The sequence below is a fragment of the Scardinius erythrophthalmus genome (genome assembly GCF_964197995.2).
Source record: "Scardinius erythrophthalmus genome assembly, chromosome: 11".
In the NCBI taxonomy this organism is placed as follows: domain Eukaryota; kingdom Metazoa; phylum Chordata; class Actinopteri; order Cypriniformes; family Leuciscidae; genus Scardinius; species Scardinius erythrophthalmus.
The window spans coordinates 43803862-43819327 of record NC_138231.1 but is presented as its reverse complement, the minus strand read 5'-3'; the positions used below and the strand labels follow the sequence as shown (position 1 = coordinate 43819327).

Here is a 15466-nt window from a genome sequence, read left to right as displayed (position 1 = left end):
CAAACCCAGTTCATGCTCAGATCTGGCAGATCTATCCAGTCCTCGTGCTACCAATGATGTTTAGTGAAGTTTTGTTTACTCATCAACTCAAAAAACAGCATAAGCTAAAAGATTGATTTCTTGGGATTTAAACATTTATTTTACTTGTCTACCTATAGCAGATACCTATTTCAATACCAAATAAATATATATATATATATATATATATATATATATATATATATATATATATATATATATATATATATATATATGTTTCTGCTATCAAATTTAAAGGGTTAACACATAAGATACATTTTTTGCACTTAAATGTTTTAAAAGTATTTATCGCATTTATTTATGGCTACTAGCATTACATTTATATGATCATGCTTTTATAAGCTGCACTTATGCGCACAGAAAGTTGCTTCGGACAACGCTTGCATGGATAAAACTTGTGCTGTCAAACGATTAAAATATTTAATCGCGATTAATCGCATTAATGTCATAGTTAACTCACAGTTAATCGCAATTAATCGCACATTTTTATCTATTCTAAATGTCCCTTGATTTCTTTTTGTCCCATTTTTTCCCCCTCATTTTAAAGCTCTTATCAACACGGAAAAGTGGATCGGCTTGCTTTGTGCAAATGTTTTATATTGAGTGTTCAGTTTCACACTTACAGTCTCACTCGGAGCAAATAATCGCATCAGAGAATTAGCATTCGTGTGTCTTCCGTACCGTAAAGCAAGTCGTGATTCTCGTGAGATTTGTCAGGACGCCACCTCTCAAACCATAATGTACATGCAGTCGGTTGTTATTAGTGCACAGAACACACTTATTACACGGCTACTTCCCACATCAATAAATGATTAGACATGAAATATTGATCTGAGGCGAAATATTTTATTAGGTCTTTAAACGCAAAGCTTCTGCGGAGAGAGCAAGCAGCGAGTTCACACTAGACGGACATTTAAGAGATACGGTATACGGCCGTAACACTCATTACACAGCATTTCACCACATTAATAATTATGGAGAGGAGAGATATTGATTTGAGATTAAACTCTTTTAAAATCGTACCTGTATCTCATAATCCAACAGTGTACTAAACAGTCATCGCAGAATGGCAGCCGCTGCGTTTGTACGAGACAAGAGTGGGTCTGCGATGACTTAAATACCTGTACACGGAAATTGATTTGAGTTTTAATATTTTATTAGCTCAGCAAACGCAAAACTTTCACGAGGAAAAACCGTTCCTAGCAAGAGTATAGCGCCGACTTCAGTTACAGTGACCCGGATGAGCCTGTGTTATCAGCTTTCACTGGTTGTAATCGGTGGACACACCTCTGGATGTTGCGATTGACCAATCAGAACCCAGTATTCCACAGAGCCGTGTAATAAGATCAGAGAGGTTATCTCACTGCCATACTGCTCATCAACTTCCTCTCATTGGCCAGTCATTTTCACCTCTGCCGTCGTGTGTGTTGTGTGTGTGTGTACTTGGTCTTCTAACTGTCGTCCTCCACCTCCCGAACCCGTTCCCCCAGACCCTGTGTACACCTGCTGTCTCGGGCGGTCCCATCACACGCGCGGGTTGAGACTGTCGACCCGGAGACCGCTTGCGATCAGATCGCCGTGAGTGGCAGGTGTCAGCAGTTCCTCAGAGTGTGTGTGTGTTTGAGTGACTGTGTCCTATGGTTGCCTTCAGGTTCCTCAGAAACGCCCTCCTCATCCCGAGACCGCCAGCGGAGACGCCAGCAAGGTCCTCGCTCAGCCACCTAACATCACCTGAGCAAACACACACACCTAACACTGCACACACACACATCTCATCCCTTTTCCGTTGCAGACTCAGAGATCATCATCATCTGTCTGTCCAGCCATGCTTTCTTCATCTCCAGCTTACGACTGTCTCTCTCCTCCTTATGTTGCTTGTTTGATTATATGTGTGTGTGTTGCAGTGTTTATGGACCTTAGTTGGAGCAGATGCCGTGTTTGATTCGCTGTGAGCGATGGACGATGTACAGTGTGTTCAGTGACATTCATAACTCTTGGTTTTCCAGAAAAACTTCACAGCAAGACAGATTTAACTGAGAGACAATAGTTAGGTGTGTTTCCAGAGAATAAACCCTGACAGTCGACCTGTGAAGACATGAGTTATTAACTTCATAAATCTAGCAGTTTAATTCGAGAAATGAAAAAACACACTATACTTTGTGTTTTATTACCTCTGCTTAATATGACAGTGAGCTAGTTACGGCCGCTGTGAGGGTTTCTAACACCGATCCTGAGGGATCTCTCTCTCGTCTGACCGACGTAATCAATCTCGGGTTTGTTCTTCTTCTGTTGTACAGTCGTAGATACACTATAATGGGATTTTATATTTGGAAATTAGATTTGCTGTCGTCTCCCATTCAACACTATACAAGTTTACCTGTGACGCTAAAAACTCTATTGTTGTCTATTGTCTAGATTTTATTATTATTCACCATTGTGCTGATTCTCAACTCCGTGTGTTTCTCCCGCTGAACACACTGTACATCTCTCTTACTCGCTCTGAAGTGGCTCTGACTTTGACTGAGTTTGTTTCCTTCAGTTTTTTTTTCTGTGGTCATCGTTTATGTTTTTTGCTTTTCTCTCCATCCCTCGTGTGTGTCTGTGTGTCGTTGTCTGGTGTAGAGCACAGAGGTCAAACCTGAAGTGAACGGCCAGCCCGAGGTCGTAGAGGTCGTGGAAGAGACCGTCGTCATCGAGGAGGTCATCAAAGCCAAGCCCAAAAGCCCCGCCCCCGAGACCCCGGTTACCGTGGAGACGGAGGTCAAGGAGGAGAGGAGTTTATCCTCGGACAGTGAGAGCGAAGAAGAGGCGGAGTATCACGCTCAGACACCCAGTGCCAGCATCTCCGTTCAGCAGATCGAGGAAGAGCCTGAGGAAGAACAGGAGGCGGGGCTTATACTACAGCAAGCTCCGCCCTCTGTGGTAGAGTCGCAGCCAATCACAGAAGCAGAACCAGCTGACTCCGCCCCTAGTGCAGAGGAAGAGCAAGCAACCGCACAGCCTGAGGAGGAAGAGTGTACAGAGAAAGACGACGCTCCCAATGGACACGCCCCCGCAGCCGAAGCCCCGCCCCCTCTCAGAGCCGTGGAGGAGGAGCCTCCCGTCGTCAACGGCAGCGTGTCGCGCGTGGAGGCGGAGCTCCTGCCGCAGGTTATCTGTTGCTCGGAGGTAATTGGCGTCGTGAGCTAGCGGAGACGCTTTCCCTGCTCTTCTCCTCATCTCCTCTTCCATTTCCCACTCCTCCCTCGTCCCGGAGGAAGATCCCGCTCGATCTGCGCATCCGTCTCTAGAGCTCTCCTTTAAGGAAGAGAAGCAGTATAAATGATGTGCTTCTGTCCGCTTTAACGTCAGTCATTCCATCCTCTCGCCTTTAAGTTGATTTATATTCCATCCTACTCTACTACACACGCACACGCACGCACACACACACACACACACACACACACACACACACACACACACACACACACTGGGAGCGTTGCATGGGGGGCTTATATTTTCTGCATGTTATGTATCGTCGCATGTTTCACACTTGATAGTTAGCGTTAGCTTGCGTTGATTCCTCACTCTGCTAGTAGATCTTCAGTAATGTCGCTGGCATGATTTGGTCACACTGATGATAGGAGTAGAGTCGTGATGTGTGGAGAGATCGTGCTTCTGCATGTGTGACATCACTGAAACCAAAGATCACTGACACCAAACCTGCACTCGTGTACCGTCACACGGCTGCATGCGCTAGACCAAAGACGTGTGGTGTGTAGTGGTGTGTGTGTTTAGACTGCATGAGCCTGGTCTCTGCGTGGTGTACGTCAGAGTGTGTGTGTTCCTCACACTCACGGCCTCTGTCTCTCTGTAGCCTCCTGTGGTGAAGACTGAGATGGTCACGATCTCAGACACGTTCGCGGCTCAGAAGACGGAGATCTCCACGAAGGAGGTGCCCATCGTCCACACGGAGACCAAGACCATCACGTACGAGGCCGCACAGGTGAGAGGGGTCACATGACCCGGGACTTCAGCATCACCGTGGTTTAGGAGACGTATTTGAAACAAACAACCCACTTTTATTGTCGTTTTGAAACAATGAAAGAAGGGCTTTTGAAGGGATTGTTGTTTGCCAAAAATAACTGATCTAATCTTTATTTCTAAATATACACTGTTATCTGATAAATGTGTGTGTGTGTGTGTGTGTGTGTGTGTGTGTGTGTATATATATATCTCCCCGAGGAATCGTCAGTGTCTTGTAGTTTAGCTCAGTACTTCAGAAGAGCAGCTTGACTGTCATTGAACTGCTTTGGAACTGTAACCATACCTTCATCTTCGCCATTAATGCGAACTCATGCGTCTGTGTTGAGTTCTGAACGTGTGTGTGTGCTCTGTGTGTGATTGACAGTTGGATGGTAATGGAGACGGGGAGCCAGGTGTGCTCATGACGGCTCAAACCATCACCTCTGAGTCCCTCTGCACCACCACCACCACACACATCACCAAGGTAACACACACACACACACACACACATCACCTCTGAGTCCCTCTGCACCACCACCACCACACACATCACCAAGGTAACACACACACACACACACACACACACACATCACCTCTGAGTCCCTCTGCACCACCACCACCACACACATCACCAAGGTAACACACACACACACACACACACACACACATCACCTCTGAGTCCCTCTGCACCACCACCACCACACACATCACCAAGGTAACACACACACACACACACACACACACATCACCTCTGAGTCCCTCTGCACCACCACCACCACACACATCACCAAGGTAACACACACACACACACACACACACACACATCACCTCTGAGTCCCTCTGCACCACCACCACCACACACATCACCAAGGTAACACACACACACACACACACACACACACACATCACCTCTGAGTCCCTCTGCACCACCACCACCACACACACATCACCAAGGTAACACACACACACACACACACACATCACCTCTGAGTCCCTCTGCACCACCACCACCACACACATCACCAAGGTAACACACACACACACACACACACACACACACACACACACATCACCTCTGAGTCCCTCTGCACCACCACCACCACACACATCACCAAGGTAACACACACACACACACACACACACACACACACACACACATCACCTCTGAGTCCCTCTGCACCACCACCACCACACACATCACCAAGGTAACACACACACACACACACACACACATCACCTCTGAGTCCCTCTGCACCACCACCACCACACACATCACCAAGGTAACACACACACACACACACACACACACACACACACACACACACACACACATCACCTCTGAGTCCCTCTGCACCACCACCACCACACACATCACCAAGGTAACACACACACACACACACACACACACACACACACATCACCTCTGAGTCCCTCTGCACCACCACCACCACACACATCACCAAGGTAACACACACACACACACACACACACACACACACACACATCACCTCTGAGTCCCTCTGCACCACCACCACCACACACATCACCAAGGTAACACACACACACACACACACACACACACACACACATCACCTCTGAGTCCCTCTGCACCACCACCACCACACACATCACCAAGGTAACACACACACACACACACACACATACACACATCGCCTCTGAGTCCCTCTGCACCACCACCACCACACACATCACCAAGGTAACACACACACACACACACACACACACACACACACACACACATCACCTCTGAGTCCCTCTGCACCACCACCACCAGACACATCACCAAGGTAACACACACACACACACACACACACACACACACACACACACACATCACCTCTGAGTCCCTCTGCACCACCACCACCACACACACATCACCAAGGTAACACACACACACACATCACCTCTGAGTCCCTCTGCACCACCACCACCACACACATCACCAAGGTAACACACACACACACACACACACACACATCACCTCTGAGTCCCTCTGCACCACCACCACCACCACACACATCACCAAGGTAACACACACACACACACACACACACACACACACACATCACCTCTGAGTCCCTCTGCACCACCACCACCACACACATCACCAAGGTAACACACACACACACACACACACACACATCACCTCTGAGTCCCTCTGCACCACCACCACCACCACACACATCACCAAGGTAACACACACACACACACACACACACACACACACACATCACCTCTGAGTCCCTCTGCACCACCACCACCACACACACATCACCAAGGTAACACACACACACACACACACACACACACATCACCTCTGAGTCCCTCTGCACCACCACCACCACACACATCACCAAGGTAACACACACACACACACACACACACACATCACCTCTGAGTCCCTCTGCACCACCACCACCACACACATCACCAAGGTAACACACACACACACACACACACACACACACACACATCACCTCTGAGTCCCTCTGCACCACCACCACCACACACACATCACCAAGGTAACACACACACACACATCACCTCTGAGTCCCTCTGCACCACCACCACCACACACATCACCAAGGTAACACACACACACACACACATCACCAAGGTAACACACACACGTCACTTGCAGTGCTTCATGGGAGTGGGCGGAGCTAAAGAGATATTTTGGTGCATTTTGCTTGTTTTGACTCTGATTGGTAAATCCACTGTTAAACATGATTATTTTAAAACTAAGTTGAAAGAATGCGGACTGACGGCTTCAACTGAAGCAAATACCATCGATTAGCATCCTCGGAGCTCACGGTAGAGCTGACTTTAAAGGTTTAGCAGTTACCGTTAAAAATCAGCTTCCTTGTGGAGAAAAGGTGCCGTTTTTGAACTGACAGACCGCAGTCTTCTTTTCTTTTCCCTGAACATTAAACACAGAGGAACCACATGTCAGAAGTGGGTTTAATCTGATCTAGGACCAGTGTTTAAACAGCACATCAAAACTCACACTCGCCTGAGGAAAACATGGGTGTAGGATTTACTTTAACAGTTGTTACTCAGAAATTGCTAGTAAATTCCACAAATAATTTCAAAGAAACATCAACATTAAACTTTGCAACAACTGAAATACTATTTTCTTGTAAAACGTACTAAAATAAAGTTTTAATGCAACTTTGACCAAAATCATTTTTACAGTGTACTTTAATTCACATTCCTGATCCTCTAAAACTACTTTATTATTTGTATCTTAATCCAATGTTCCTCCAGTATCTCCTGCTGAACGTTGTGTTTGACTCGGATGTGTCACATGACGTGTGTGTCTCTTTAATGATTGACAGACACTAAAGGGCGGGCTGTCAGAAACTCGCATCGAGAAGCGCATCGTCATCACAGGAGACTCTGACATCGATCACGATCAGGTGAGATACACACACACATACACAGTTACACAGAGACTCACTCACACACACACACTCTCACTCACACTCTCACACACACACACATACACAGTTACACAGAGACTCACTCACACACACACACTCTCACTCACACTCTCACACACACACACATACACAGTTACACAGAGACTCACTCACACACACACACTCTCACTCACACTCTCACACACACATACACAGAACTCTCATGTTCACACACACACACAGACACTGTTACACAGAGACACAGAGATACACATACACACTCACTCACTCACTCACTCTCTCTCTCACACACACATACACACACACACACACAGAACTCTCATGTTCACACACACACACACACACACACACTCTCACTCACACACACTCTCACTCACACTCACACTCTCACACACACATACACAGAACTCTCATGTTCACACACACACACACAGACACTGTTACACAGAGACACAGAGATACACATACACACTCACTCACTCACTCTCTCTCACACACACACACAGAACTCTCATGTTCACACACACACACACACACACACTGTTACACAGAGACACACATACACACACACTCAGTCACACTCTCTCTCTCTCACACACACACATACACACACACACACACACACACACACAGAACTCTCATCTGTATTTTTCACAAGAAAAAAGATTGACAGACTATCTAGGCCAAAGTAGTGGTGGACAATACGACCAAAATCTTATTTCATTTTATTTATCACTTTATTTATTTTTGTTATTAAAAATTAAGATCAAAGAAGTAATTTACAAATAATAGGACAAAAACAATATGATACAAAATAAATAAACAGTTTTTATTGATGTATTCAGCTATAGTGTGTCTATTTAACAGCAGCACTTAGTGTAATAATGAAATGTAAAACTAAAGCCTGGCATAGCATGTCCTCACTGACTGACCTGAATCTGGATCAGTCTCTCGTGATTTCCTCAGTGATGAGCATTAATGGCCGACCGCAGCTGATCATGTACGATACTGTAATATCTGGAGCAGTGTTCGTACAGTGTGTCTCGCTGGGCAGCAACAGTTGTAGAGGAGCTGCTCATTATAACCCTGAGCCATTCCTGTGACGCACACACACACTGCCCTGAGACACCGTTACCATAGCGATGAGACATTCGCCATCCTCACACACCGAGACGTGGTTCTCGCAGGTCCAGCGCTGCAGATGCATGTTCCCCCGTCATCTGTGTGTCATTCAGTTGAGTTTTCATTCTTCTGTTGAGTTGAGTTGTTCATTTTTTCAGTTGAATCTTTTGTTTGGTTTGTGTGTGTGTGTTTGTGTGTGTGTGTGGGTCACTGTGTGGGGTCAGGCGTTGGCCCAGGCTATAAAGGAGGCCAAAGAGCAGCACCCTGACATGTCGGTCACTCGCGTGGTGGTCCACAAAGAGACGGAGCTGGCCGAGGACGAGGACTGAAGGACAGGTAAGCTCATGGCAACTCGCCATGGCAACAGCAGCGCTCTTGACGACTGGCTCCTCCTCCTCCTCCTCTTCCTCCTCCTGCGCCCAGAGCCTCTCGTTTCTCCCCTTTTCTTTGTGTCTTTTCCTTGTGTTTGTCTCTTTATTTCCTCTGTCCTGGATCTGCCAGCTGTGTGTGTGTGTTCCTCATGCTAAAGCAGCGGAGAGTCTCACTCAGGGCTTCATTTCTGAACACACTGGATCTGGATTCATTTCACCATGAGATTACATTATTTTAGAGGCTCCTCATGAGACTCGTATACCAGTAAAAAACTCAGACTTCGATACCACAGTTAAAACTACGAGCCTGAAATAAATTTAAAACATAAGTAAACAATCAGTAATAAAATAAGAACAAATAATAAAATTACAAGCGATAACACAAATAAATACAATAGGACAAAGATGCAAATGAAATAATCAGGGTTTTCAGGAAGGTCTAACAGTCATTTTCAGGAACTGAAATGTTTAAGTAATCAAATGTAAAATAACACTGCATAATGTTCACTGTATAAATTAAACTGATTAATCCTTATCAAAGTTAGAAAACCTGTTCAGTCAAGAGCAGCGAGTCATTTTTTTCTTTGTCTTTTGTTAAACATTAAAAACACACAGCATCAGGAACATTAGGCCAAGAGCTAATGCACAGATCTGACACACTGATACTGTGCACACCTTTTCTTCCCCAACTGTTAAAGGGGTCATATAATGCCATTTTTGTACAAGCTAATATGATTCTTTAGGGTCTAAATTAAAAGTTTGTAATATACTTTAATTAAAAATTCTCATTAGTATTGTAAGAAAACACTAATTTTACCTGGTCAAAAACAGCTCTGTTTTCAGCACGCCGTTTCAGTGCATGTGTCTTTAAATGATAATGAGCTTTGCTGACTCCGCCCCTCTGTTCTGTGCGGACACCGTTTGTAATAATAACACAATAACCATAACGCGTTGTTCATTATAAACATGGGATTATGAATTATATTGATAACGTCGTACATAGAAAACATGCCATAATGTACCTGAGTGTAAACAGCCGCATTCATCGTGAAGCGTGCAAGCGATTTGCAAAGATTAATATAAAGATTAATATAAAGGTTAATAAAACGTTACACTCACTTCAGTTCCTCTGGAGGTGCAGCAGGAACACGAATAGTTGGTACCGATCCTTTTTTCAGGAGCAGCTTCTTCGCAAAACCAGCTTTATAATGACCCTCGAGCAGTCTGGTGTGTGAAATGATTTGCGCAAACATGAAAGCATTGACGTTGATCGTGGGGAATATTCCCTTCGAAAAAAAACTCATCCACTGCGTCTTCAGCGGTTCGGCTTTAGGAACATCAAAATGATGCTGTGTTCCTTATTACACCCGAGAACAGAACACCACAATCGCTTAGACGCCATTCTGCTCATAGACAGTGCTCCAGCGTATCAACAATGACGCGCAGACTATGATGATTGACAGCTCGCTCACGAGCGAGGGCGGGTCTGATTTGAAACGCTGCTGTCAATCACAAATCATGGGAGGGGCGTCCGACCGTGTGACATCACAAGATCGAACGGCTTGATTTTAGAGATTGGAAAACATAAGGAGATTAAAGAAAAAACACTGGATGGATTTTTATCATGATAGGATGGTTGTGTACAGGCACTGCCAACACACATTTCAGTGCAATCAACTTGTAAAAGTGCATGTACCATTATATGACGTTCACTTCAGACAAAACAGACTGTGTACAATCAGCACAGCGGCCAATGATCTGCGGCTCAACATTCACACAAACACCGGTGTGTTTCCGTTAGCAGTGCGGCGTCTCCCAGAAGCCCTCCCTCTTCCCCAGCTCCACCTGTGTAGATCAGCAGTGTGTAGATCAGCAGTGTGTAGATCAGCAGTGTGTAGATCAGCAGTGTGTAGATCAGCAGTGTGTAGATCAGCAGTGTGTAGATCAGCAGTGTGTAGATCAGCAGTGTGTAGATCAGCAGTGTGTAGATCAGCAGTGTGTAGATCAGCAGTGTGTAGATCAGCAGTGTGTAGATCAGCAGTGTGTCTCACAGGCTCACAGTAATGCCTGTGAATGTATTCGCAGTAGTGAGTCTCGGTACTTGCGTAGCAGATCTATTCCGCCAAGACCAAATACATTAATATTGCCATATCCATTACCATGCTAATCTCCCAAGAGCTGTCGTGACAGAACTGATATTTTGCACCAATTTCCCAGGAAATGACGATTTTGTTCATGGAAATGCTGCTTTATCCGCAACCGTTTTATGCCATATTAAAATTTTTCTATTCGCTTCTGTGACTTGAAACAGTTTTTAAGACCTTTAGATTAGTTGTGTTTTGGTAAAGCTGTCGTCTCTGAGGGGAAGCGCTGTCACGTCTCCAGCTGACCTCTTCCCCGAACACACAATGAAGATCTGTGAGCGGAGCGCATCTGAGAGATGAAAGCCCTAAGCCCTGATGCGCTTCCCTCCGCATGTCAACAGTGGCCGACTGGGATTAGGAACATCACAGCTCTACCACTGATTTCACTCACTAGAAAGTAAAGCTGAGCTTTCCGTGTTTCGTCAGCTTGATCATTTAACAGCATGTCACGTCGCACGCGAGTGTGTGTGTGTAGCTTCATCTGCAGTGGAAGACTAGCATGTGTTAGTATTCGCCGAAACACTCCGAACAACTCAACTAAACGCTCCCACCACTTTTAAACCAGCAGCTGAATTTGAGTGCCAGATCATCAGTTTTTAAAGAAGCTGTTTGCACAGTTCTCGTGCACTAGTTCAAGGAGACAGAGGAGTACGACCTCACATTTTTACACACTGCCTCCGAAACTTCCGTCATTCTGATCGGGTTCAGTTTTCTGCGTTTTTCGCATCCATAGCAAGCATTTTGAAAGGCATTTAGAGAAGCATTTCTTCTCTTTAATGTGTGTCTCCAGTACCACTAGCAGAGCATCAGACTGAGCCTCTGACATCCTGAAGTAAACTTTGAATCGCTCGGGATAATCCCGCAGCGAACTCTCCTTCCTGGACGGATGACGGACCCGATATTCCTCTTTCTTTTTAGAATTTATAAGAAGAGAAAGGAAAACAAAATCCTCCTCCCTGCTTGAAGACTCCATTTTGTATTGTTTTGTGGATTTTATTGCAACAGATTCATTAACGCGCATCGGTGTGCAAGGTTTCTGTGCGTGACGAATACGGAAAAAACGCATGCGAAAAATTTGGACTCCGTGTGCAAAGACCTTTAGATGTGTCATCACCTCAGGCTACGTCTACACTAATCCGGATAAATTTGAGAACGGAGTTTTCGTCTAAAAACACACTATCATTTTTAATCGTTTTCCAAAAGTTGCTCATCCACACTGAAACGTCTGAAAACGCTTGCATCCCCGAACTGCGCACGAGCAAATCCTGTTAAATGGGCCGACAGTGAGGTTAATCTTTAAGGCTGTCAAAACGGAGAGCATCCAGAACAACTGCGGCACAATGTCGTTCACCATCTTGGCTGAGTTGGTCATATGACTGCATCACAATATATCTGCTTTGGAGAGCGTTTTCCAAAAGCTACGTTTTCGTTGACTTGAAACGCCGTCTCAGTGTGGACGGAAGGCAAAACAGAGAGAAAAATATACATTTTCAAACTAAAACGTATTAGTGTGGACTAAGGCTTTGACTCCGAACTTCGTTATTTGAATATAATTCGAATATTTTAAAAAAATAAAGATATTCGAACGAATATTAGGCATCCTTTAATATTCAAACCTGTTTATGGGCATTATTTTTTGTAAATGTGTTTGCTTGTAAACGTTGTTTTCAATTCAGATTCCGAGGCTTTTCCACGCCTGGTGTAGTTGTGAATCACGAGCTCATTAGCAAGGCTATTATCAGTCATCTGGGCTCCGGTAGGTGACGTTAGCACCTATTTTGCATACCAAAACAATGGCCGCGCCAACGCCTACAACAACCACACCTGATGAGGAGTTTGAAATCTACACTCCTGACAATTTGAAAAGCAACGTGTGGCGCTACTGTGTGTTCCCAAAGAAACAGGGAAAAATCACGAGTAAGGACAAAGTCGTGACGGTGTGTTTTTCTTCTGAAAACATCATTGCCTGCCTATTGACATTGACTGATACACTGCCCTCTGGTGGACAGAACATATACAACTTAAATTTGATACCAATATAGGTCTTACTGAAAGCATTTTAATGGTCAAAATATTATTAATAAATGTTCGAATATTAATAAACAAACGAACTTCGAATATGATTTTTGGGCAAAAGTCAAAGCCCTAGTGTGGACATGGCCTTAATCTAACAAACTGCGTGATTTCGTGTAATTAGAAAAGTCTCCTCATTCACTGCAAGGTTGGAGGTCAGTGAGTGTATGGGAAAGGAAATGAGTGTATCAGTTAAACTGAAGAAATGACGCTGCACAATAATCGAGATATAGCTCAGCGAGATGATCACATCAAAGGCTGCGGTTTAGTTGAATAACTATAGTCTGATGCGCTGCGTGTTTCAGAGTGAAGCGCACAGTGCGTTTCATTATTACAATTATCATATACTCTTTAAAAATATTTTTTTATTTTACATTGCAATAGTAATTTACCACAGTAATGTACTTCTGTCTTCATTTTTATAGTTAAAGATGAAACATACCACTATTAATTATTATTATCGACATCAGAGAACCCTATGAACGTGCCATTAAAATACTGGATAAATTAATATAACTTAAAATAAGTGCATAATTAGTGAAACACTACAACCAGTGAAGTGAATCATGTCAGGCGAAATGAGTCCAGAGTAATCCAGAGATAAAACACTTATCAGTGTGTGAAACCACGGAAGCCGTTATGAAACGAATGGAAGTGTGTCAGGAGCTTCGGGGTAAGATGTGCCAGGGAAATGTTGACCATTATTCACGATTTGATTGGTTGCTTTGTGAAAAATGAAATATGTTCCATAAGTGAGATTTAGGTCAGGAATATAGTGCCTTTTTGCCATTTTAATTGAAATATAATCTGTGTTCCTCAACGATTCGCCTGACGTGACGCAGTGGAACAGTGTCGTGAACATGACGGCATTAGTTTGATCTCACGAGCGTCCGGATATGTGTGTGATAACTGTGTTTGCTCTTCCCCAGAGCTGAAGTCCAGCACGGTCCTCCAGGGGTCAGAGGTCATCTGTGGAGGAGAGCAGCTCTGATCCTGTACAGAAACAGCTTCATCTTCTAGCATTCAGAACCACTTAGCTAACATCTGTAGCATTTTATTTTTTTAGTGTTTGTTTTATCTCTTTCCCTCAAAAGATTGTCTTGACCATCTCTGAAGGCTAGATCTCTGTTATTTTTATTGTTAATTAGTCATTCACATTCCTAGTCTGGATTTGGAGGAGAGTCACGTCGTGGAGGAGTACAGTGTAATAATGATGATAATAATAATAATATGAGGAGCGTGAGCATATGAAGGTGATGCTGAACCTTTAGGGGGTGGGGGTGGGGGTGATGGGGGCGGGGCTAAAGATTGATTGATTGGTTTTCATGATGTGTTTTATAAGGGACCAGCAGCACAGGACAGTGGCACTGTGTGATTCCTCACTGGTGGACGGCAGTGCCAATCTTTCCTCTATGCAGTCAAGCACACACACACACACACACACACACACACATTCCACCGAGGGGAGGAGGAACGTCTTCTACCTCTCTGAGCAACAAGACGAAACCTTACAAACTCCAGAAAACTTCAAACCTTGGCAGCTCTTTGGAAAGTTTGGGATTTCAAGCCGTTTCCCGGCACCAATATTCAAATATATATTTGTAGAAACCTCGTTTTTTTTTTGTTTTTAAATCTGATGATTTTTTGGCAAAGTCGGCCTGTTCGCACTTTTAAATCTTTTTAATCTCTTTCCGATACTTTTGATGAAATGATCAAACGCGACCAAACTGCCAGTGCTAATGTCGAGCGAGGCCTGTGCTCTCTCTCTCTCTCTCTCTCCTCTTCCTTCATGGACCCTGTGTATAGCAGTTCATCGTAGAATTGACTTTCTCGTTCTTTTTTTAAGCAGCTTTGAATGATCTATCATGTTTTTATGCCCCACCCGACCCATTGTGTAACACTCTTCAAAATAAAGTTTGTTATTCTCTAATAATCCTGCTCTGTCCAGTTGATCTTCTGTGATTGGTTCATGTTTGATGATGTCAGTAGCTCTTTAGCATTAGCATCGCTGCTCTTTGTGTATTTTAAGTTCTAATAGCATTGTCATCTATCCACGTGTATCAGCATAATCGTCTGAGGTTTGTGAATGACTGACTCTAGAGAGCGCTCTACACAATCATGTCTTTACCCAACAAAACAAGCAAACTGGGTTTCACTGCTCAGGATTTCTCCATCTAATCTTTCCCCCTTGTGTTTGCTGTACTGATGTTTACACTTGTTTTTAGTCTTTATCGGTCTCTGTTCTGGC

General features: G+C 44.3%; 1 protein-coding gene across 9 annotated transcripts in view; it reads left to right on the top strand.

Moving 5' to 3' along the window:
• Positions 1 to 15168, top strand: part of epb41l2 (erythrocyte membrane protein band 4.1 like 2) — a 96291-nt gene extending 81123 nt beyond the window's left edge. For 3 of the 9 annotated variants that reach the window (XM_081377968.1, XM_081377966.1, XM_081377964.1), the window contains 6 exons: positions 2662 to 3207; positions 3896 to 4024; positions 4430 to 4528; positions 7404 to 7484; positions 8855 to 8966; positions 14148 to 15167. In XM_081377968.1, coding sequence (XP_081234094.1) covers positions 2662 to 3207; positions 3896 to 4024; positions 4430 to 4528; positions 7404 to 7484; positions 8855 to 8959 — 960 coding nt within the window. In that variant the 3' untranslated portion in view covers positions 8960 to 8966; positions 14148 to 15167. Of the gene's footprint in view, positions 1 to 1690; positions 1745 to 2661; positions 3208 to 3895; positions 4025 to 4429; positions 4529 to 7403; positions 7485 to 8854; positions 8967 to 14147 lie in introns of all 9 variants that reach the window. The other 6 variants (XM_081377963.1, XM_081377962.1, XM_081377969.1 and 3 more) reach the window with 5 other exon arrangements.
• Positions 15169 to 15466: the final 298 nt, after the last annotated feature.